At 49.8% G+C, this 25100-nt stretch overlaps 1 protein-coding gene across 1 annotated transcript in view; it reads right to left on the reverse strand.

Annotated features, from left to right (window-relative positions):
• Nucleotides 1-25100, reverse strand: part of HSPA12A (heat shock protein family A (Hsp70) member 12A) — a 75123-nt gene that overhangs the window by 7632 nt on the left and 42391 nt on the right. The window contains exons 4-10 of the mRNA XM_030940302.1: nucleotides 24836-25022; nucleotides 22540-22644; nucleotides 16102-16218; nucleotides 7607-7778; nucleotides 3555-3641; nucleotides 2920-3024; nucleotides 942-1200 (exon numbers count right to left, since the gene is read on the reverse strand). Coding sequence (XP_030796162.1) covers nucleotides 942-1200; nucleotides 2920-3024; nucleotides 3555-3641; nucleotides 7607-7778; nucleotides 16102-16218; nucleotides 22540-22644; nucleotides 24836-25022 — 1032 coding nt within the window. The remainder of the gene's footprint in view (nucleotides 1-941; nucleotides 1201-2919; nucleotides 3025-3554; nucleotides 3642-7606; nucleotides 7779-16101; nucleotides 16219-22539; nucleotides 22645-24835; nucleotides 25023-25100) is intronic.

Raw genomic sequence — 25100 nt, forward strand, 5'->3', positions numbered from 1 at the left:
GCCCTCATTTGGATGTTGATACAGAGTAAAAAAAAAAAAAAAGACAAATAGAAAAATGTTAATGTTAACTAAATATTTGATAATATTGAGGAATTACTGTTAAGTGTTATCATGGTATTGTGGTTGTGATTTAAAACTTGTCTCCTTCAGAGGTACATACTGACATAGATGAAATGACCATCTCTCTAAGATCTGCTTTAAAATAATTGGATTGAGACTAGCCAGGAACTGACCAGTTGTTGAAGCTGGACAGTGGAATATTTTACAGGGTAAATGTCTGACATGTTCCCTTACAAAAGGTTTATTAGAAAAAGGTAATTATGAAATGTGATAGGTAAATCCGTCTGTAGTCATCATTTCATGATGGATAGTATATATATATTTAAAATGTTTAAGAATATTAGAAATCTATTATTTTTATCTATATTTTTAAAATTCAGCTTTAAACTATCTTCTAAATATATTCATTTTGCAACAAGCTGAGACACAAAATCAGTCAAGGGACTCAGAGTGGCAAGAAACCTAGACTCCCACTGGATTAATTTCACAAATACTTATTGAGCACCTACTGCATACCAGGTTCTCTGCTAGACACTGGGGAAACAGCAGGGGCCAAAACTAAACTTCGCTGCTTTCATAGTTTCTCTGTTTTTAGCGGACACATAGATAATACTTGCCAGGTCCCAGGCATTGTTCTAAGCACCCAACATGTATGAATTCACTGCATTCTCACAACAACCCTTGGAATTACATGGAATTATTATTATCCCTATTTTCCACGTGAAAAAAAAAGCTGAGGGAAGAGAAGTTGAATCCCTTGCCCAAGGTCACAGAGCCGGTGTGTAGGACTGGACCCCGAAGTCCACACTTCCTTCCTCTCTCCCATCAGCACAATCCACCCACTAGAATGTTCAGAGCCCGAGGTGATGAGCCCAACTCACTTGCTTTTCCGCAAGGCGTGCTCCACACTGTGCCCGCGGAACTTCTTGTAGTAGTCAATGAAGGAGAAGGGCAGGGTGATGTTCAGCGGGTTAGTTCTGTCTGGGGCGGCCGCCCTTTTGCGAGACTCAAACGCAATCATTAAGTCAACCCACGCTGCAGGGCGTTTGATTTTGAATTGTTCAATAAAATCCTCTCCAAATATTTTATACAGAAGTTTTTCGAATTCATAATCTACTCCTAAGGATCCATAGGGTCCGCCTGAGTTGAGAACAGAAAGGGAGGCTGTGGTGTTAAAAACCACTGGAAAAGGCCGGGCGCGGTGGCTCAAGCCTGTAATCCCAGCACTTTGGGAGGCCGAGACGGGCGGATCACGAGGTCAGGAGATCAAGACCATCCTGGCTAACACAGTGAAACCCCCGTCTCTACTAAAAACTACAAAAAAAAAAACTAGCCGGGCACGTGGCGGCGCCTGTAGTCCCAGCTACCCGGGAGGCTGAGACAGGAGAATGGCGTGAACCCGGGAGGCGGAGCTTGCAGTGAGCTGAGATCCGGCCACAGCACTCCAGCCTGGGTGACAGAGCGAGACTCTGTCTCAAAAAAAAAAAAAAAAAAAAAAAAAACCACTGGAAACCCAATCCAGACTCTGAGAAACAGGCCCACCTGTTCATCTCTGACCCGCTTAGCAATGGGACTGCAGCTATAAGTGTTTACTTACATTTCAGAACCCTGCGCTGCTTTGCTTTCCATGCGAAAAAACTTTTCCCTACAGAAATCTCTTGTCAGCAATCTTTTATTATTTTATTTTTGTTTTTCCTTTTGTTTTTTGTTTTTTGTGAGACAGAGTTTTCGCCCTTGTTGCCCAGGCTGGAGTGCAGTGGCACAATCTTGGCTCACAGTAACCTCCGCCTCCTGGGTTGAAGCGATTCTCCTGCTTCAGCCTCCTGAGCAGCTGGGATACAGGCACACACCACCATGCCCGGCTAATTTTTGTATTTTTAGTAGAGACGGGATTTTGCCATGTTGGTCAGGCTGGTCTCAAACTCCTGATCTCAGGTGATCCACCTGGCTCGGCCTCTCAAAGTTCTGGGATTACAGGCATGAGCCACCACTCCCAGCCAACAATCTATTTTAAATCAATTACATTTTTTTTTACAAATCAATACTTTTATCTAACTAAGATCATCATGGTATTCCAACCTGACATCCAAGGGTGGGGGGAGTAAAATCAGCAGGCCTGGTCTTGTCCCTGTGTGATCCTCTAATTGCTCATTATCCTTTCCCCTCCAGCCTCCCAAAAGGGAAACAGCATGTTCTTTGGTTTGGCAATCTTTTTTTGAGAGTCTCGCTCTGTCACCCAAGGTGGAGTGCAGTGGTGCAATCTCTGCTCACTGCAACCTCTGCCTCCTGGGTCCAAGCAATTCTCCTGCCTCAACCACCTGAGTAGCTGGGGCTACAGGTGTGCACCACCATGCCCAGCTAATTTTTGTACTTTTAGTTGAGACGGGTTTTCATCATGTTGGCCATGCTGGTCTCTAACTTCTGACCTCAAGTGATCTGCCCACTTGGCCTCCCAAAGTGCTGGGATTACAGGCGTGAGCCACCACACCTGGCCAGTGGTTTGGCAATCTTGATCCAAGACAAGGTGAAGCCTCCCTAGAAAGTTCACCTTAGCATGGTCATGGGCAACATCAAGTTACCATCTCATCCTTTCAGAATTTTCAGAAACCAACACCCTTGGCCAGGATCTGAAACAGGCTCGCTTTCGGCCGAAACCCAAGTTGTGGTGGTTTGTGTTTTAAAGAATGTTTAATTGCATTTTGCTTTCCAATTTCAAGCAGACATTAGTATCCTCCACCGCCTACGATCCCACATGTTAGTGGCATTCAAGAGAATAAAACAGAGTTATCTGAAACAAGTAAAAACAGAACTGCCTGGAAACGGCTCAGGTATAAGAAAATCAGCCCTGCAGGGGCTCACCTGTTGCTTTATACAGTTCCTTAAGGTGTCCCTCCGGTAGCCGGATCTGATGGACTGTCAGGTCTACGGTGCCACCGCCACTGTCCACAACCACATACTTGTCACCTGGCACAAAAACAGCCATCTTTTACACAGTTTGCCAACCCCATCTGAAATAAGCTGGTGGGTGGTAACTAGGTAGACCCAGCTAAGTGCCCTCAATACTTCTCATTAGCACAATGGTTTTGCTAATTGGCAGCTCCAGGAGTTAACCACGACTAAAGAGAATGCAATCTGCCCAGGAGGACATTTAGGCATGGATGATGGCGAACCCAGGTGAGTGAATCTAAGATTCACACATTGCTGCATACCTGGCATGTACTTAGTGGGCAGTTTCCTGCCACGTGAACAGTGAGTGCCCTAAAATCATCTGCGTTTCACATAAGACTTACTCTGGAACTGATCAGTTCGAATCCCTACTTGGTTTTACAACATGCAAAATAACAGCTCCCAAAAGAGCTCTCCCTGCGTGAGTGGTCTTTAGAACCCACTGAGTTTGAACATTTTCCAAAAGTGCAAAAGGGACAAATGGGAATGGCTTTTCGCAAGCAGCACAGGAAAATCCAGCAAGAGCAAAGGACATTGAAGGACGCTACCTTCCTCCAGCTCGGACCAGATTTCTCCTATGACATTCTCCACCAAAAAGGTCCGACTCTGCCGATGACGCCGTACGTGTTCCTTAGCTAGTGGCCGACAGAAAGAAAATGACGACGGGTAAGAAAGCATGAAAAAGCAGAGAGTCATCTGCAGTCAGTAGAGGCAACAGCATGAGGAGATTTAGGGATGGAACATTAGTGACATTTGACCAAAATAAGTCAATACGATGTCAGGAATCACAAAGCCAGTTCTTTCCAGAGAAAGCAATTTCCACCGGCCTTCCTCTATTCCTCGGCTTAGCCTGTGCCCAGCTGAAAAGCCTGCCCTGATGAGATTCTCACAACCACCCTTGGAATTAGGTGGAATTATTATCCTCATTTTCCACGTGAAAAAAACTGAGGGATGAGAATGTGGTCAAATGTGACCCTACCCTGGTCACATTTTTTGGAGAACAGGTTAATGAAATCGCCTAGTTTCCCGGCTTTGCTGCCCCAGGGAGGAAGCTATCTGCCAAACAGCCGGCAGTGCGTTCAGTTAAACAATTCCACATCAAGGAATTTGGGGTATGTTTTCCTAACATGGACCCCTGGATAAATGGACTGGGGGCCAGATCCTGACCCAGCTGAAGCCAATATGCATTGCGACCACAAGGTGGCGCATCTGGGCCTGGCAAACCCCTGTGCTGCCTTTTCCATGAACACAGGGATGACCTCCGTTCCTGCTATGGCTTGGGGTGCTGAGTGGTGGGGACGCCTGTGTGGCTGTGACAGGGCACAAATCATTGTCCCTATGTTCGGAGAAGGAAATCAGGTCAGGAGAGGTTAAGGGGCTTGCAGTTCCCACAATTCCTTTCTTGCAGTCTGAAATGAACCCTCAGACCTTAGGCCCTCGTGCCTTTGAGATTTAACAATTTACAGGGAAGGTGGAAAGAGCAGAATAATGGAATGTCTCGAGATGAGACGGGTGCTGTGAAAGGGCACCTGGGGGGCGGCAAGGCACCGCCAAGGTGGGAGTTTGGGCAAATCGACCCTCTGGGCTTCAGTTTCCTTGTCCATAAAATGGGGATATTAATAGTTGGCTTAAATTCCTCGTGGGCAGAACAAGGACTGAGTCTCCAACGTATCATCAGCCAGCACACAGTAGGTGATAATGAAGGCAACACGCCAAGTGTGAGACTCAGTACTCAGCAAATGATAACTGAGGGCGATGGAGGGCAGCCCCTGATGTTACAGGGGAAGGCTTCGCTGTCCATGGCTCTGCTGCCCCATCCCACAACCTCGCCCCCTCCCAATATTCTGTTGTTGTTCAGTCCCTAAGCTGGTGCTGCTGATTTTGAATTGTTCTAGAAACCCCTCTGCTGCTGGTTATCCAATAAAGCACCCTTGACCCTCTGGCCTCTTTCAGCAAAGAACACAGTGTTTACAAAACAACTTCTTCCCTGGGGATTAGAATTGCAAACACCAGGCCAGCTCCAAGTTCTTCTAAATCAGGGCTTGGTTTAGAGTGGAGAGGGAGGCATCCCTTGATTAAAGAGTTCCTGTGGGCCTGGGAGAGCTCCCCAAACTCGGGGCCTCTCTCCTGCTCCCAGCACGGGCTCCAGATGAGCCTGCTGCAGACTTTGTAATGGGCATTTGGTTTTCTTTTTTTCTTTTCTCTTTTTTTGAGACAGTCTTGCCCTGTCGCCCAGGCTGGATGGAGTGCAGTGGCACGATCTCGGCTCACTGCAGACTCCGCCTCTCGGGGTCACGCCATTCTCCTGCCTCAGTCTCTCGAGTAGCTGGGACTACAGGCACCCGCCACCACGCCCGGCTAATTTTTTGCATTTTTAGTACAGATGGGGTTTCACCATTTTAGCCAGGATGGTCTCGATCTCCTGACCTCGTGATCTGCCCGCTTTGGCTTCCCAAACTGCTGGGATTACAGGTGTAAGCCACTGCGCCCGGCTGGCATTTGGTTTTCTAAAGCCATCTAGATAGTTTAAAAAATGGCATTCATAAAATACAGCCAAGCGAGGCTAATACGACATGTACTGAGCTCTCAAAAATTAGCCAAGTTTTCAGGCAAATTAAGCCTCAGATTGTGAAAAATGTATCCTTTATCGATCCCATTCAATCCTTCACGAGTAAAATCATGCTGACAGCAAACCCTGCGATGCTGGAGCTGAGCACCACCTCCATTTCTCCCCGTGGCACCCACTGGCCTTCAGTCACGGAGGAGCATTGAGGCATCTCAGGTGCTCCTGGTTAAGTGCTCTGCCAGGCTCTCCCCAGACAGCACTCGTCTCCTGGGAGAGAGGTTCTCACTGTAAAGTGAGGCTGTCGCCAAACCCACTGCCTCACTGCCCTTCGGAGGGGCGGTGCCCGACAACTTGAGGATTTCAAAAACCAGGAAGACCCTCTGAGCACACAGAGACAGCAAATTCCACAAGCCACAGGACAGGAACACAGAGCAGTGTGGGGGCAGATGTGATACATTAAGGGAAAGGAAATCAAAAACTCTTAGGGAAGGCAATCTTTTAAAAACAGATGTTCCCCCTAAAATGTGTTATACTCACAAAAAGTTAAAAACAGCTATTCTAGAATTAGCTACTGGTCATGAATTTGTGTTTGTGAACAACATGAAGAATCAGCATGTAAGATATAAACTTAGTCTTTCCTCTTTTTTCCAGTGAAAACAATGAAGTTTAAAATTTAAATAAACCTCTGAGTATTCAAAATGTGAATGCATTTGATTTAGTCAGCAATAAGGCTAGCCTCGGTGAGCCTTGAGGAGGCCGAGCATTGGTAGAAAGGGGCAAGTCAAGTCCTCAGCTCTTAAAGGGAAGCTCTTTCCATTCATTCTGGGTAAATCAGATCTAAGGCGTGAGCACACCACTCCTGGCAGGCTAGGGCAGCAGCCTGGTGACAAGGGAGTCTTTTGCTACTGCTTTGTGGCTGAGGTTCCCAGACTCCTAAATCTTGGGATTGAAATACAGACGGGGGGCCTCTGGGGCAGAGTTGCTTCTCTCAAGAGCAAGAGGGGAGGCCTGGAGGAGGCAGCCTGAGACCATCTAAGCAGGAATACACATGGGCTCAGGGTGAGCCTGGCCTGGTGCCTTGGGAAGTGCAGGGACGGGCCTTGGGTGTGGGGTCCAAAGAAAAGTTGGGAACAAACTTGTGGCAGGAACAACTCAGCAACGGTCCTCACTGATGCCTTCTTCCCTCTCCTCCTCCCAGGCCTGGGGCCTTCTGGTGGGGGATGGGGGTGAACATGGGTGACAGGTGGGTATCTGCCCTCAAAGCCCTCGTCTGGGAACAGAGCTCAGAGCTGCAGTGCCCAGCGCCACCCCCACAGTGCTCCCACTTAGCGCCCATGCTCACATTGGTGTCTTGACCCTGACAGGGCATGTCTGCAAACCCTATAGCCCTCAACACACCCACAGAGCCCTGGATACCAGGGAACCAAGTTCCATGACCAAGGCCATGACCCACTTGCCTGCAGGTAATTATTAAAGAGAAAAAGCTTTTTAAAACCCCATCCTGAGTCTCCCTAAGGCAGTGCTCCTTCCCACAGCTAAGCGAGCATCACCTAGGTCAGGAAAGTCAGCTGGTTTCATCTGCATTTTAAACTCTCAGCGAAGACACATAATGAGCTCATCACACATGAAGCAGCCCAATGAGTGAGTCAGCAATAAATCAACAGTCTTAATGGAGAATTAATAACAGGCAATGGAATTAGATTAAGAATCTGTTAATACACAAGAAAGATTAAGAGCCTAGTACAATGCAAGGCCAAGAACTGCTCTCAGGCTACCCTCAGGTTCTTAGAGAGAAGCTCCCCATCCCCAGGCATTTGGTGGGTGATGAACCAGGGTAACCATGCCTCCATTTATGGGGGTCCTTGGAGGGGCCAGGTAGGGGGGCTGAGCAGAGAGGTGCTTAAAGCCCACCTCCTCCTGGAGTATCCTGATTCTTCACTGACACTAAGTGCCTTTAAAATCATCAGAGGGAGAGAGACATCCAGGGCTTGGGAGGGAAGGAGAGCAGGAGGGGGAGAGAGAGAGCAGAGGTACCCTGTGTAAACCCAGCTCCTACTGTGTCACTGCCGCTGTACCCATTGACGGCTGCCTTGCTGCTCAGCTCAATCATCTGGTGTAGCCGCAGCTTTCGGCAGTAGATAGAGGCCGCCTCAGGCTCCAAGGCAATGATGAGCTGCTCCGAGTTCTCAGGTGAGACCAGGCCTGCCTGGAAGACAGAAACAGAGGCTGGGACCCAGGGCCCCCTGGGCCGGCCTGCTCACAGGACACCCATGCGTGGGCTGACATCCCTAAGGAGGGTGCATTTGTGCTGTGCTTCTGTGGGACATTCTCTACACAGTCCTCTGCACAGTGTCATATCGGGGTGCCTCGGTACTGGCCCCAGGCCAGATACCCAAACACCCCAGGGTGGCCAAAGAAAATGTACAGGCACCCTGGGGAAACGCCAGGAGCTCTGGCTGGGGGGCCTCTTGCACTTCGGGCCTACTTCTTTCACAGCTGAGCAGCACCATGGGGAAGGGCAGGGGGAATACGGACTGTAGGATGCACACGGGCTTCCACGCTCCGGTGGTTGGAGGCACGGAGTTGCAGAGACCCCAAAACTTTCCAAACCATCACAGGGTGGGAGGCAGGTGATCTGTTCTCAGTTGTAATATACCACACGGTCTGACCAAGTCGGAGCAAACCCCTATGTTTGGTGGCCTCGGAAACAGACCATGGCTGGGCCTCAGCAGCGCAAGCATTTGATTTTGCTATCTGGGTAACCGACCTGTTATCTCCAGAGCACCAGGAGGGTTCCTGAGATTTGGCTACTGGGGGTGTCAGATGAGCAGTGGCTCCAGGCGGAAGCCCCTCCTGGAATCTCATAGAGTCCCTCATTCTCTAGAGTGCGGTTGAGTCAGCAAGCAGGTATCTTATTCAAAGCCGCCACCCTTTAATAGTTTCATTATACACATATATCACATATGTAATAAATATTCCTTTAATAATCTGATCCCCAAGTTCTCATCTGTGGCTCCCATCTGCAGACATTTGGGGCCTTAGCCTGTAGTAGGCAGAAATGCTTCTGCTCTGTGACATCTGACCTGTCCCAGTCACCACTCCTGTGGGCCTTCAGAAGAGCCAGCCCAGGAGGCCCTGGGACAACCCTTCTGAGGATGCTCAGACAAACAGCATGGCTGGGCCTCTAACCAGCTCCCTGGCACCTCTCATGGCCTTGAACTGCAGCAGGAGGCCCCACGTGCTTCTGGAAACCATTCAGGCCCACGAGTGTCCTCGGTTGCCAGCCCAGTTGCCCACGGAAGCACACTTCATCCCTGCCACTGCCATGCTGCTGACTTTCTGCCGTTTCTTAGGAATCTTGGGATGCTGCCTTCATACCATTCCTACTGGGAGGAAGGCCTCGAGCTGTATACCAGACCCCTGGGGTTTAGTGCATTCTTCTTGCAGACCAGGTTCAGAAGGTCTCCTAATGTCACACACGCACAAATAACCTCTCACCAGGGGAAGCCAGTCTCATCATGGGCAGAGGGGCTTGGGAGGTCCAATTACTGGGCAAGGAGGGAAGGGGATCTTCAGGTATTAAGAATGCAAAGTGGCCAGGTGCGGTGGCTCACACCTGTAATCCCAGCACTTTGGGAGGCCGAGGCAGGCAGATCACCTGAGGTCAAGAGTTCGAGACCAGCCTGACCAATATGATGAAACCCCGTCTCTACTAAAAATACACACACAAAAAAATAGCTGGGCATGGTGGGGGCGGCACCTGTAATCCCAGCTACTTGGGAGGCTGAGGCAGGAGAATTGCTTGAACCTGGGAGGCGGAGGTTGCAGTGAGCCGAGACGGTGCCACTGCACCCCAGCCTGGGCAACAAGAGTGAAACTCCATTTCCAGAAAAAAAAAAAGAATGCAAAGGACCTTCAGGGCTATTTGTCAACTCCTTCACTTTACGTAGAAAGAGAAGGAGGGTTGCCCACTGTCCCGGTTTGCCCAGGATAGAGGGATTTCCTGGGATGCGAGACTTTCAGCGCTAAAACTGATACTACCAGCAGGCAGGTGACTGAACATCTTCACTCTGTAAATACCAAATGCCTCAAAATGGCAGAACCATATTTGGAAGGCTGACGTTATAAAATCAGGTAAGAACCACCACTCTCATGTCCTGTACTGTCCGCGGCGAACCCTCTTCCCATCACCTAGTACCCTCCGCTACGGCCAACCACCCGGGCAGCATCAATGCCCATCAGCTCAGCCCATGGGTCAGAGAGGCTGGATCTGCCCTTAGGCGACATTGGTCAGCAGGGCCCTGACTCAGGTGCGTGACAGGATTTCCCACTGCCCCCTATTCAAGCAAGTAAAAGTCCCCCCTCCCCAGCTTCACCCTCACAGGGTCACATTAGACATCCTTGGCACAAACGTGGCTGGCGGTTAAAGTGAAAGAGGACGTGGCTGTCACACGTGCAGTGCCCCCGGGAAAGGTGAAGCCTCTGAGCCTGGATCCCAAGGGCCCAGGAGGAAGAAATCCCAAATAAGACCAAGAGGGACCCCTTCCAAGGGACAGCTCCTGTGCTGATTCTTCCATCCTTGTAGCTTGTGGAGTCAAGGACCTCCCAGGAGAATAGAAGCTCCAAGGGGAAAGCTTCCACAAAACGGGGTAAAAAGGGCCAACTTGTTGCAAAGAAACTGCCGGGCCTGTGTGTATACAATTCTCCTCCAAAGTTCAAACTTGAAACTCAACTGAGGGCGGGGGCAGACCCATGAGCGGAGCCCAGGGAGTTGGTGTGAGGGAAGAAAGGCAAAGACCCAGACGCTACATTACGGTTGCCACGTCCCACTGGGATGTCAGCCTGCCAGGTGGGACTTGCAGCAGTGAGGCCCCCTGCAGGGCCAGAAAAAGCAAGATGGGCCTGGGCCACGGCAGCAGGGACAGGGATGGGAAGGGAGAAAGGGCGCCATAAGCTCTGCCCCTTGCCCCCTCTTCCCATACCATAAGCGCCACCCCCATCCTTCTTCTCACACCATAAGCCCCATCCTATCCCTCTTTCCACACAATAAGCTGTGCCTCTCATCCCTCTTCCCAAACTGTAAGCTCCACCCCCATCCTTCTTTCCACACCATAAGCTCTGCCCCTCATCCCTCTTCCCACACTGTAAGCTCTGCCCCCATCTCTCTACCCACACTACCCCTGAAATTGAGCAGGAACTCTGACTTAGATGGGAAATCTTTATATGGAAAATTAGATCCAGCAGTCCAGAGGGGTGAAGAGCCCTGTGTAAAATTCTACAACTCGAGGGCATCCAAGTGTGCCTGTGTGCAACTGACAATCCAACAGAACTGTCCTCTGCCCAGGACACTCTCACATCCTGAAGACACTCAGGCTGCCCCAAGTCTGTGGAAAATAGCTTGGGCTGGCCCCCTCAGGGGAGGCCTTTCATCTGTCCCTCTCCAGCTGGGCTGGCCTCAGCTCCACGGCAAAAGCTTTGGCCTGTTTCCACAGGGGGTTCCCCACTGTACCAGGAAAAGGATGCAGGCAGGAAGCAAAGGTGAAGAGAACCCCACTCCCAACGGCAGGAAAAGGCAAGGTCACGGCTCCAGGCAGTGTCTGGGAGGCCCAGGACAAAGTAACCACGCTCCTTTGCTTCCACCAGCTCCTGTCCAGTGAGGGGCTGTGTCCCACCCACAAACCCCCATGGAGGTCACAGAAGAGAGCTGAGAAGGAGAGGTGAGAAGAGGCAGCAGACTCTGCACAAATTTAACCTCCCCAGGAGTCCCAGAGCTGCTGCGGACTCTGAGAAAAGGAGGAAATGCTAAAGCATCGCCCAGGCTCTCAAAAACCCACCTGTCTTTCTCTCTGGACAGAAGACCCAATGCCTGGAAGTGCAAGCTCCGTTTCTGCATTAACACTTGCAGCCACCCTCAACAGAAGCCCTCCATCTGGCAGCCCTCAGCAAACCTATGGGTCTGTTTGCCTGGGATCACGCCAGGTCAACTGCAGCCGCAGAACACTGTCTCTGTCTTTGCTGATTCTGCCTTTGGAGAAGGTACCTCACGGTTACTACTCCCGCGTGAGCCCTCCCTCCACTGGGGCCCCTGCTAAGCACTTAACATATTCTGTCTCCAGTCCTATACACCAAGCTTGTCCAACCCATGGCCCACAGGCCGGGCCGACTTTAGATACAGCCCAACACAAACTTGTAAGCTTTCTTAAAACATGATGAGATTTTTTTTTTTTTGCGATTTTTTTTTAGCTCATCAGCTATCATTAGTGTTAGTGTATTTAATGTGTGACCCAATACATTCCTTCTTCTTCCAGTGTGGCCCAGGGAAGCCAAAAGATTGGACACCCCTGTTACTAACAGTGCAGATACGTGTAGCCTCTCCCGCAGGATGGTGGATTTTCTAACGGCAACGCTCAGTTCTTCTTGCCCCAGAGCACACAGTAGGTGTTCAGGAGGTAGCTGTCGAACGAATGGACCCACCAGCCCTCCAGCCAGCCTTTCTTCTGCAGTTTCCTGGCCCTCATCCCTGCATTCCACAGACACGACCTGGGGATGGATTCTACATACAGGAAGTATCTGAACCAAGAGCATATGCTGCCCCATTTGACTCCTCCAAGAATTCGGGGCTGCAGGAGCACCATCGTGGTAGCTTTTTAGAGCCTTCCTCTGTGATCACGAGTTTCACTCAGGAGAAGCACGTGAGAAAACCACACTCCAGGGAGACTCAGGAGGGGAGCAGGTGGTGTTTACACCAACTACTCTGCTCCTCTGCCTTGCAATCAGCCAGGAGAATCTGCCACTGTGTCCACAGCTGAGAAAAAATGGCCAGATCAGTTAAGTGCTCTGCTGGTCTGTGGGCAGGCTACAAAAAGGCTACAGCTGCAGCAGTTTGGGGTGTTACACTATTTTGTTTTCCTGATGACCATTTTTCACCGCAGCTTGTTCAGAAAGGGAGGCAGAAGAAGCTGCATCTCCATGTTAGATGAGATCATTGTACATATGGGAGCAGCATTTATTTAACAGGTTTCCGCAGCCTACTAGAGTTACACATTTTAGGCAAAATGCCCTTAGACATAAACTGGACTATTTCCTATCCACAATCCCCTCAGCTTCAGAACAGTCTCCGGTTCTAAGTCTTTTCTAAAGGCCTCAGAAGAGGGATCAGCTGTTCTTTCTGTCACCATCTTTTCACTGAATGCTCTTAAAGGGTGTAAAGATGGCTTGAGTCCGGGAATTACAAAAGATAAAGGTTTAACCCATCTTTTCAACAAGCACTCAACACGAGGCGAGTTTCTGGAGTTTCACTGATGAAACTGCATCTGTGCACCCTCTCTGCAGCCTTTACAGGCAGTGAGCCATAGCCTGCCCCAGCGGAGGTCCCAGAACTCCAGACCTGCTCCTCACATCATCTCCCAGCTCTGCTTCCAGGCTGCTTTCTCCTCCACCTGACAGGTGGGAGGTTCAAGTTCAGTCCCCACCACTGCCCCACAAACCTGTGCTCAGGAGGCTTCTGATAAGCCTGGAAGGAGGGGCTCCATTTTTCCCACACAAGCAGAGTAGACGTGACCAGTTCTCCAACTGTCCTACTGGAGCAGCCACTCTACCTCATCTTACCAGCTCTCCTGCCTGAAGTCGGGCCCATGGGATGGGATGCACTTTGGGTAGAAGGATCAGTGGGCAGCCACCGCCTTGCAGAAGGAGACAGATGTCCACCTGATTCAATACCTTTCACATACACGGGTGCCTGGTGGGTACTCGCAGAAGCTGCTAGGCTGAGAACTATGTTCTGTGCTCGGACACTGTATTAGTCGGGGTTCTCCAGAGAAACAGAACCAGTAGGCCAGTGGGGCATACAGACACACAGACAGACAAATAATTATAAGGATTTGGCTTATGCAATTATAGAGGCTGAGAAGTTCCAAGATCTGCAGCCAGCAAGCTGGAGACCCAGGAGAATCCATGGTATAGGCTGGCAGGCTTGAGACCCAGGAACAGTCAATGTTTAAGTTTGAGTCCAAAGGCAGGGAAAAACAAACAAACAATGACCCAGCTCAAAGGCAGTCATGCAGGAGGAACTCCCTCTTACTTGGGAGGGTCCGTCTTTTGCTCCATTCAGGCCTTCAACTGATTAGATGGGGCCCACCTTCCTCAAGGAGGGCCATCCACTTTGCTCAGTTTATTGATTTAAATGTTGAATTTTATCACAGGAACACTCAGAATAATGACTGACTAAATATCTGAGCATCCTATGGCCTAGTCAAGTTGACATATAAAATTAATCATCATCTTTCTTATTCTGTATAATAATGGGGGATGGAGAGAGAGTAGAGAGATGTTAATTTTGCCCATAGAGTTGCAAATTTCATTTCCACTTTGTCCTAAGACTCTCCAGAAGACAGGCTAAAGAGACTGCAGCAATGTCTGCAAAGCAACTGTGCTTCCCAATGCACCCCTCTCCCTAACCCACAAGTATGGAAGGTTTCAGTGAACCATTTGGCTGTGAGCAACCCAAGAGCTGGATCCCTGCCTTGGCTGGGTATAGAATCCAGTGCCTATCACAGTCCTGACAGAGATAGGTCTCTAGTATAGTTCTGTTTAATGAATAAATAAATGCATGAACAAAAAACAATTGAATGATCGCTGCCATCTTTAAATCCACTCAGCGGCTGTCAATGGAACAAAAGTACCAAACCAGAACTGCAAAGGATCAAAAATGAAGCTGCAAAAACACTGTACCAAAGTCAGCTGGCCTCGAGGAAACAGCATGTCTCTGGACTTCTGAAAGCAAATTCCCCACATTCATAAACACAGCTCACATCTGTCCTCACCCAAGAGCTGCAGGCCCTTTTCTCTCTTGAGGCACCTATTTGATTCCACCAACCCCCAGGGACTTGGTGTCCTCCTCTGTGACTCCCCAGTGTAAGGGCCCCACGCCTCCTGTCCCACCTCTTGGAAGAGTCAGCCCAGGGCTCTAACTCCCCTGACAAATTTACCAGCCACTGCACCTCTTTTTTTTTTTTTTTCAGGCTATAAATAAGAATGACCTTTTTGTGGGTCACACATTTGTTGCTGAAGTCTTCCTGTGGGTTGGGAAAAGAGTCAAAACCATGAATCTTGAATATTCTTCCTGGGAAAAACTCAGAACGCTGAGCAGCGTCTCTGTAGACAGCTGTGCCCCGATGCCCCATTTCTGGGCCCTGCCAGAAGGTTGACACTATGGAGGTTGTGCTCCGTGATGCCCAGGGCTTCTGTGAATGGCTAAACTGCATTTTTTTTCTTCCGTTTTTAAAGAGCTTGCCTCTCTCTGGAGCTTCCACCCTCTTCCTTCATCCCTATAAAAACAGATCTATTTTTGGCAGGTACATACACTGAGCCAGATTCTCACGCTGCACGGAGGCAGGGGAGTGCACAGGAAGCAGCCTGGGGAAGGGGAGAGAGTGCAGGGAGGGGACTCCTCGCCCTTGACTGCATGCAAGTTGAACTGCGTGCTACTTGGAGTCAAGCCTTCTGAGTGAGCGCTGAATGCAATTCATGATGCTGAGGTTCCCATGGCCATTCAACTATGCTGGGGTTCCGGGTTGACTCTGCGGGTCACAAACAAAATCAGAGGTACGACGCCTGGGAAAGGTGGGCAGGATGCTTTCTGAGAGGCATGACAGCGGGGAGGGGACATCTAATGACTCTGGTGACTTGCCACACAACCCAGCCTCAGCTGAAGACTCAGAAAACCGACTCTCAACACACAGAGAGCTGACCCAGGCCCCAGGCATGGGTGTTCATACGCCCAGGGGCTTAAATGCAACAGGAGCCAGCTCTGTCCTGTCCTAGGGACCATAACAACAGGTGAGCATGGCCTGCCATTCCTGCCTCAAAGCCAGACCCTCACAGCAGCCGCCCCCCAGTGCCCACAGGGATGGAGTGGCCACTGGCACTGGAGCATCTGTCTCCCTGGCCAACAAGCGCCTGTGCCTGGTATGCCCCTTGGCCATGCCACCGCCCTCTGCAAGGGTCTGCCATCTCCAACACAGCCCCTGCTGAGTGAAGCGTGCAAGGAACAATCACACTTCCTTTCTTTGCTGCAGTAGACATGCAGTTTTCAGCCTCCATGCCAAGCTGAAATGCCTGGTTCTCGGCCAATGGCCTTGGCTTGCTTGCTTTCTTATTCAAATATTCCTGTTTCCCAAGCCTTTCCCTTAAGATTATCACTTCATTTCACCCACAGAGAAATGTCTCTGAACCACAGCTTTGAAATCCTAGCCCTGGAGACTCCGCAGTAGAAACATGACCTGGAAATGTAGAAAGCCAGGAAGGAAACTGAACACAGCTCTTGTTGTAGAACTGACCCCCATTGCTCCCTCCTTGAGGAACGGGAAGGTTCCTTGTCTCCCAGCCCCCACCCTGCCTAGGGGAGCCTCCTTGCTGCCTCCCACGGAGGCCAGTGAATGTGGGAGGTACCTGGGCGGGGCTACAGTCACCACCCTGGGCATCTTGGGTCCTTCTCCTCTGGCTTCCACCCACCCTGACCCCACCCTCACCTGGTAGGCAGCTTGTCTCATGAACTGCTTGGCCGGCTGCTTCCAGATGGCAGGCACCGTGATGACCCATCTGACATCAGAGTTCTCGAACTCTGAACCCGCCTGGTCACTCAGCTCCTGAAGCCAAGGGAAAGAAATGCAACAGGTCAAGTGGCAGCTGGTCCCTGGGGCAGCCTCCTGTAGCTTCACTGAATCCAGGCTTCCCGCCAAAGCTCTTCAGGAGCCAGTTTCAGGCCCCCCCCAAACTTATCAGCATCAGAGAGCAAAGATCTGTTTCCTGAATATTCAGCAAGCAGGGAGCTCTAGCCCCTTTCCCTCACTGAATGGGACCGTGGGCTGGAGAGAGGAGGATCAGAGGAAATCCCTTTGGCCACTTCCTAATCATGTGACTTTGGACAAGTGACAACTTCTCAGGCCTCAGTTTCCATATCTGTGCAGTGGGGATAATGCCTAGCTCCCAAGATTGTTGAGAGGATTGATGATTTATGGAGAGCTACAGTTACTGAGTGCTTAGCATGTATCTGCCACCTTATTAAGCACTTTGCATACCTTGTCTCTATTCATCCAGTGAAGAATCCTGTTAGAAAGGGATTCTCTGGCCGGGCGCGGTGGCTCAAGCCTATAATCCCAGCACTTTGGGAGGCCGAGACGGGTGGATCACGAGGTCAGGAGATCGAGACCATCCTGGCTAACACGGTGAAAACCCGTCTCTACTAAAAATACAAAAAAACTAGCCGGGCGAGGTGGCGGGCGCCTGTAGTCCCAGCTACTCGGGAGGCTGAGCCAGGAGAATGGCGTAAACCCGGGAGGCGGAGCTTGCAGTGAGCTGAGATCGGGCCACTGCACTCTAGCCCGGGCAACAGAGCAAGACTCCGTCTCAAAAAAAAAAAAAAAAAAAAAGAAAGGGATTCTCACTGTGCCCCCTTTCCTACAAATGGGGATACTGAGACTTTGATATGCTCAGTACCTTTTTGACCACTGTACAGTTAGAAAGTAGCAGAGCCAAAATTGAGACCCAGAGTCTAGTCTATCGTACTATGTACGATAAATGAATGACAGTGTTGGTTGGTATCCTTGGGGAAGAGCTTGGTTTTTGGCTGTTGATATTATGTTCTACAGTTGGTTGAGCCATGAGGGTTCTTGCTTGTAAGCATGTTTGCAAGGATGATTTGTGGGTGTACATAAGTATGTGCTATGTACAGTTAAACACTTATAGTACTATATAATATTCATGTTGGCTAGCAGTAATATTCATGTTGGCTAGTAGTCTATCTTGACTCCATGAAGGTCTGAGTTATGAAATGTGGTCCCATAGCTAAACAGTGCCTGGTCCACAGTGATGCTTACCAGCTGGTGGCAGCTATCATCATTGTCATCTACCTTATGCAAGGCCAGCATTATCAGGGGAGTTTTCCCAACAGGAAGGGAAGGCTATGAATGATATGACCTCATCAAGAACCATGCGGCCCTTAACTTTTGGTTAAGGTTAAACCACATCACTGAGGTCCATGCTGATAAATGGGCTGAGCAGAAGCATCAGAGGTTCCCACCTGGTTCACACAGACAAAATATGTCACTGGAGGACTTCTTAGACTCAGTATTCCCATCTGTGCACGGAGATCATAAAACTAACCCACAGCATTACTGGCAAGATTAAATGAAAACACATGAGGAATGTCTGGCCCAAAGACCTCTGATAAATGCTAGTTCTTTCCTTCCTTTCTTTTCCCCTTGCCACATTCACCAGACAAATCTGTAATCAAACCCAAACACACACCAAGGCACTTCTGTGTCTAAATCAGCTCTGGAGACAGAAGAAAGATTAATAGACTGATGAAAAAACAAACAAAAAGAATTCCTGACAGTGTCTCATTGTTCCTATTGTTTCAAACAGTTATCTTGGGTTTGGCTCGCCCTCTTTCTCTCCGAACTAACTTCCTCTTTGATCAGTAAGTGATTTTTTTTTTCCTTTACTTTTTCTAAAAATTTGTAATAAAAATGCTTCATGGTAAAAATATACACACCATATTCATCACCTTAACCATTTTTAAGTGCACAGTTCAGTAGTGTTAAGTACATCCAGTAAACTATTTTAAAACATCTTTCCAAAAACATCTCTGCTTTGGACCAATTTTTTATCATCATATTTTGTTTCCTTGCAGGTCTGCATTGGGTTTGAAAAAGCAGGTGAGGGTATGATGTGTGTCGGGAAGATTCTAAGCATGGTGCCCATTGCCAGACGGGCGATTTTAAACTCTTTAAAAGGAAAAGGGTCCAAAATACACATGATGGGCTTCCTTGAGCTGACTAGAGAGTTTAGAGGAGCTGTCAGTTCCCCAGCGGGTAGGGAACAGCTTGGAAGGGAAAGGTGCCAGCATTAATTAATTGACTATCTCATGTGTCAGGCACTGTCACGGGCTTTCCTTCATGACCCACTGGGCGGCTTCATTTCTGTGACTCTTGGACATCCCACTTGAGTAGATATCCTGCCTTTGCTTATTCCGGCCAAGCAAGCCATAACCCCCTCCCTCCGACTCCAGCCAGCCCCTGGCAAGGTCTAGCTCCTCCTATACATCAAACAGCTTTTTCTCCTGGAATTTATTCATGGCATGTTCCCTGCTGGGAGGAGCTACCTTTGAAAGAAAGGTGCCAGCAGGTTCCCTGGAGCCTCTCTGGCTGAGCTGAGGAGTTCACAAACAACCACCCACATGGCCACTTGACCTTCTGGGGCCATTCCCTCCACCTCCTCCCTCCCCTTCTGAGATGGGCTGCTCACTCCTTTCCTGCTGGCAAACTTGAAAGGCACCAACATCCTGGGCTTTCTGAGTCCCACATTTCCCCCCAGTCCCCATGGCTCCTCCTCCTAACTCAGGAGCCCCTGTGGGCTCTGTGCTCTGTGCTCCTTCGCCTGCCTCGGCGCCCACAGACACATCCTCACGTGGCCTCCTGGGCCACCAGGTGCTGAGCGTGTCCCTCTGCAACCTTCGCTCTTCTGGCAGACCTGGGTCCACCTCGTTGTGCCCCTCCCCTTCTGCCCTTTTGCCGCCTGGAACAAAGGGGCTGACCCCTTCTCCACTTCCAAGCAGGCTTCATGACGCTTGACGCTTGTCTCTGACTGTGGTCACCTTCCCGAACCAGTCCCCTTCCTTCCCCCTCCCATGCCTCCTCCCCCGACCCCACAACGACCTTGCTGCCAGGCCCCTCCCTGCCCCTTGTCCCCTTACTGGTGGAATACTGTTTGCCCAGAACCCACTCCTTCCCAGCCTGCGGGCCCTCTTTCTTCTTGGTTGTCGCAGTCCTCCTTCTTGCTCCCCGAATGACCCCGTGGCTGTGTCTCAGAGCCTCCCTCTCTCCCTGCAAACAAACCTGCAGAATGAGAGGGCTGCCTCCACACCGCCCACCTCCACCCTGCAGGCTCTTGGGATTACTGGGGTCTCTCTATGCTGTGCTCTGAATGTGTCCCCCAAAACTCATGTGTTGGAAATGTACTCCCAGTGCAACTGTGTTGGGTGGGTGGTGGGGCCTAATGGGAGGTGTTTATGTCATGAGAGCTCTGGTCTCAGGAATGGATTTTTGCACTATAAAAAGGGCTTGCGGCCGGGTGTGGTGGCTCACGCCTGTAATCCCAGCAGTTTGGGTGGTCAAAGTGGGTGGATCACAAGGTCAGGAGTTCGAGACCAGCCTTGCCAAAGTAGTGAAACCCCATCTCTACTAAAAATACAAAAATTCGCCAGGCATGGTGGCACCCACCTGTAGTCCCAGCTACTTGGGAGGCTGAGGTAGGGGAATTGCTTGAACCTGGGAGGCAGAGGTTGTGGTGAGCCAAGATCACGCCACTGCACTCCAGCCTGAGCAACAGAGCAGGACTCTGTTTAAAAAAAAAAAAAAAAAGGCTTGCAGGTTTCAGGAGTGTGTGAGCTCTTTCACTCTTCTGCCTTCTGCCATGTGAGGAACAATGTTCCTTCCCCACATCCACATCCCCTGGCAAAAGGATGCTGCATTCAAGGGTCCATCTTAGAAGGAGAGACAGGGCCCTCATCAGATACCAAACCCACCAGCACCTTGGTCTTGCACTTCCCAGCCTCCAGACCATCAGAAATAAATTTCTGTTTTTCATAAATTCCCAGTTTGTGATATTCTGTCACAGTGGCACAAAAATAGACTAAGACACTTGATATGGTGTGGCTGTATGGTCCCCACCCAAATCTCACCTTGAATTGTAATAATCCCACGTGTCAAGGGTGGGGCCAGGTGGAGATCACTGAACCATGGGGGCAGTTCCCCCATCCTGTTCTTGTGGTAGTGAATAAGTCTCACGAGATCTGATGGTTTTATAAAGGGGAGTTCCCCCGCACAAGCTCTCTTGCCTGCTGCCATATAAGACATTCCTTTGTTCTTCCTTCACCTTCCACCATGATTGTGAGGCCTCCCCAGGCATGTAGAACTGTAAGTCCATTAAACTTTTTCCTTTATAAATTACCCAATCTCAGATACGTCTTTATTAGCAGCATGCGAATAGACTAATACAACACTTCACTACTATCTCGGTGGCTCTGTCACTCATTCCCCCATTAGAAATCCTTTGAGGACTCCCCATTAACCAAGAAGTTCCTTGGCTTGCCATCCGCAGCTCTGTACTATCTTGTCTTGAGCTCACGGCATCCTGGCTTTATCCCGCAGCCTTACTCTCCTTCCACCCCAACTGCTTTCTTCCCACAGCTGTTTGTCTGCTGCTTTCTTCCTTCTAGGCTGAGCCTGTGCCATTCCACCAGCTTGAAATACCCACCCTTCCAGTCGCTGCCTATCAACCACACCCCACCCTGCCCCGAATTCACCTCCTACAGGGAGCCTTCCATGACGCTCCCCACTGGACAGAATCTCTGCCTCCCCCAGCACCCGCAGTTACCCCCTCACCACTCTGACCCTGACCACACACTCCTGTATACTGAGTTGATTTATACACTGCCATACTTGTATAGGATTTCACACATTAAAGGCACTCAAAAAACAGGTACTTAAATAGATGAAAGTAATACCATGTTCTCACTTCCTCTGTCTCCCTCTGACCCTATTTCTAGAATTCACTAAATTTCCTTTAGTGGTCACACAATACCAAATGCTTCTGAAGTTCCCAAATCTCTTTGGGTAAAGCTCAAAACATCAGGGCTCTTTAATCATCTGATCCCCACCCACTGGTCTCCATGCCTGTGGGAGGAGACACAAGTGGATAGCCATATTCCACTTCGAAATTAGATGCTTCTGGCATTTCAGGCCATCATGACCACAGACCTTTGTGGGGGTGACCAAGGGGGCTCACACTATTAGCTTCTTCCATGGGGTCTGGGGGAGCAGAGGAGGAGGGGGAGGAAGGGGAGAAATAGCAGCCACCATATACGCAGTGCCTACTATAGACCAAGCTCCAAGCGGGGCGCTGCATGCCCACTCCGATTTGCTGTCCATCAGCCTGGGAGGTACAGTGATCCACCCCACTCTCCAGTTAGGAAAGTAGATCTTAGAAAGATTAAGTACCTTGACCAAAATGGCAAGGCTGCTAAGTATGTTTCCTGCCGTTCTTTTTGTTTTACTGAGATATAATTTCCATACCACAAAATTCCCAGTTTTAAAGTGTGTAATTCAGTGGGCTTTAGTGTATTCACAAGGTTGCGCAACCAACCCCATTACCTAATTTCATCACCCCCCAAAAAAACTCATATCCTTCGGCACACGCTCCTATTCCCACTCCCCGCAACCCCTGGCAGAAAAAGCCTCTGCTTTCTGTTTCTGTGAAAGTGCCTGTTCTGGACATTTCATACAAATGGAATCACACGGTATGTGGCTGTCTGTATCTGGCTTCTTTCACGTCACATGGCGTTTTCAAGGTTTCTCCATGTGGCAGGATGTAGCAATAGCTCAGGCCTTGTTCTGGCTGAATAACATTCATTTGTAAGACAGATCACATTTTGTTTCTCCAGTCATCAGCGGATGGGCATGTGGAGTTTTTCCGATTTTCGTCATAGTGAATAATGTTTCTATGCACATTCATGTATACGTGTGTTTGTGTGGACAGCATGTGGACTGCTTCCACTTTTCATAGTTATGAATAAGTTGCTATGCACATTCACGTACATGTGTGTGTGTGAACATCTGCTTTCACTTCTCTTAGGTATCTACCCAGGAGTGGAGCTGCTGGGTCCTATGGTAACTCTGCGCTTTACTTTTTTAGGAATTGTCAAACTGTTTTCCAAAGAGGCCACACCATTTTACATTCCCACCAGCAGTGTGTGAGGGTTCATCCTGCTGTGTTGACTCCAAAGCCCACACTCTCCCTCCAGGCTGTGCCTCCTACCCTGGCCAGCAGGTGCAGCAGCCCGAGACACGGAGCTGGCATGGGTGCCACTGCGTAGCACACAGCTGGCTGGCCTCAACTATCGGTCCTACCTTCAGCGCCTGCTCCTTAAAGTACTGCAGGGCATAAGCAAAGATTTCAAGGGCTTTGACTTTCTTGCCATTTGCTGCCGTCAGGTCTGTATCCATGGTGAGGTCCTGGTAGGAGGAAGAGGAACAATAGTAAGAAGAGGACAAAGGAGAAACATGTCTTCTGGCTTTAGGGACTGCTCCAAGGGGACCTAGAGGATCCTGGTGAGCCACGTTTGTGTTCCCCCATGCCTAAAGAGGCAGATTAGGAGGGCGCATCCCCTCAAATGGGGGCTGGCAGCTGTGTCCCCTGTGTTGGGGACAGCTCTGGCTATCCCCTCCAGGCCCTGCCTTCACTGCTCCCTCCTCTCCCTCTCTCTCCTGGATCCTCTGGGAGCAGAGGTTTCAGGGGCAACAGTAGAAGTCAGGAAGAGAGAATAGGCAGCAGGTGCCACTCCCCATGCAATTTCCATACTATTTCCACATTCGAACACACACGGTCATGCTCAGGATCCCCCCCCGATGGAGGCCTAATCGTACCAACCCACTGCCATCCATGATGCTAAACAGACGAAGCTTTCATTCCCCATTACGCTGCCAACCAAGTCACCAAAATAGAAGAGCTCCTATTTTAAGGCTTGCCCTGTCTAATCCGCCAGGAGCCCAGCATCACTGCCTTCCTTTCTCCACCAAAAGTGAAAGCAGCTGCTGAGTGTGGTCCTAGGGAGAGGATGCTCTGTAGAGCCCAGATGCTGGTGGATGGAGGTCATTAAAAAATGATGAGAAAAGTCCCTGTGGGGTAGAGATGGGCAGGGAGTGAGAGCAAAAATCAGGAGGAAGCCCCCAGGTCTCCTGAACCAACAAGCTCATTACTGCCAGGAAAAAAAAAATCACTGGGGCCTCCAGACTGATCCAGGCTGGGTAATTATGCTTTGCCTTGGGAGTGAAAATGGGCATTGAGTTACTAAGCCAGCCACGTGGAGCTCGTCTGTGGCATCCTGACCTAGCTGCACTTGCTCTCTCCTCCCAGGCATCTGCCTTCTGCTCCTGGTGCCCAGCAAACATACCCCAGCTTTGGGGCAGCAGCTCCCAGGCTTGGAAAGGTGGCCAAGCGCCAGGAAGCCATGGCTCTGAATTGAAAAAAATCCGTGCTTCCTTCCACCTGCCATCCTGATACTCAGCATTGAATCCCATTAGGCGAAACAGGCACAGTTCATTTCTAGCAGAACTCGGTCTGCACCACAGAAGGACAACCACGCCGATGAGCACAGAGCCTTGAAAGGCAGGGTGCTGGCTGCTGAATTTACCACTTTATGTTTGCTTTGTCATCTGCAAGTGCTCAGCAGACAAATGAAAGCAATTTGAATAGGAGCTTGCACTTGACTAGAACTTAATCTGCACCAGGCACGGCTCTAAGAGCTTTACATGTTTTGATTCCTTTAATCCCTACAATATCCCCATCAGGAAGGCACTGCCGTTGTCACCATTTGACAGAGAAGATAAAACAAGGCAGGGAGAGGTTAAGTAACTTGGATTACATTTCTCAAAGGTACCAGTGGCCAGATTTAAACCCAGGCCATCTGGCCCTAGAGTCTATGATCTTAAACGTTATCATCATCCTGCCTTTCTAAGCACTGAAAGTTAAAGAAACTTTATGGAATAAAATGCTTAACTCAAAAAAGTTCCGTCCTATCCCTATCCTTTTCTACGAAGCTTCGGGGTGGCAGGGGGTGCCTATTTGATGTAGATGTCTTACGGAACACTGGCTTGCTGGGAGCAGAGGCCACCACTCTGGGAGTTGGACCTCTGATTATTGGGCACTTTCATGTCCTGAGCTCCCCCTCTCCACAGAGAACTGGATGTACCAGTTGTTCCTGGTTGTTACATCCAAACTGGTTAGTTAAGAGCTACTGCCCTGAGCTCCCCACATGTCTCTAGCCCCCAAGTGGATCCTTCATGATATGTGGATCTTTCAATAATCCAGAAGCTAAAGGGGGAACTCCTGGCATGGCAGGAGGCCCCCAGCACCCCACTCCTCTGGTATAACCGGGGTCTACTCTGATAGGTCCCTTTCTAAGACAAATGAGTTGTTAAATATTCAGAACATCTCCCCGCCCACATGCACACTGGAAAGCATCGCATATTTCACAAAAGCACTGTGTGCGCCAGGTTGTGTCTAAAATCAAGGTAAATGGACACTGATTTCTGCTTGGGAGAGACTGGAGCACCCCCTGGGTTGCATCCCTTCCCCACCCCAAGGCTGAAGAAGCCTTGGCGCTCCACTGTGGGAGACCTGGGGCCAGGGGAGAGGCTCGCTCACCCCAGTGGTGTGCAGTTTCATCTTGAACTTCTCCAGGTACAGCCACTGCTTGGCCTCATTGGGATCCAGGTCATGGTAAAAGTCCCTGGCGGCATACCCGAAGCTGTGGAACTTCCTCTCGGGAGTCAGCAAGATGGTGGTTGGCGTCTTCTGATTGGACACACCAGGATCACCTCCCTCCCATCGCCTGCCACCAACGGAAGCAGAAGTTATGGGGCCTTCTTTCAAAATCCCAGTTCAGGCAGCACAGATTTGAACACCTACT

This window comes from Rhinopithecus roxellana, chromosome 11, assembly GCF_007565055.1.
Source record: "Rhinopithecus roxellana isolate Shanxi Qingling chromosome 11, ASM756505v1, whole genome shotgun sequence".
Classification (NCBI taxonomy): domain Eukaryota; kingdom Metazoa; phylum Chordata; class Mammalia; order Primates; family Cercopithecidae; genus Rhinopithecus; species Rhinopithecus roxellana.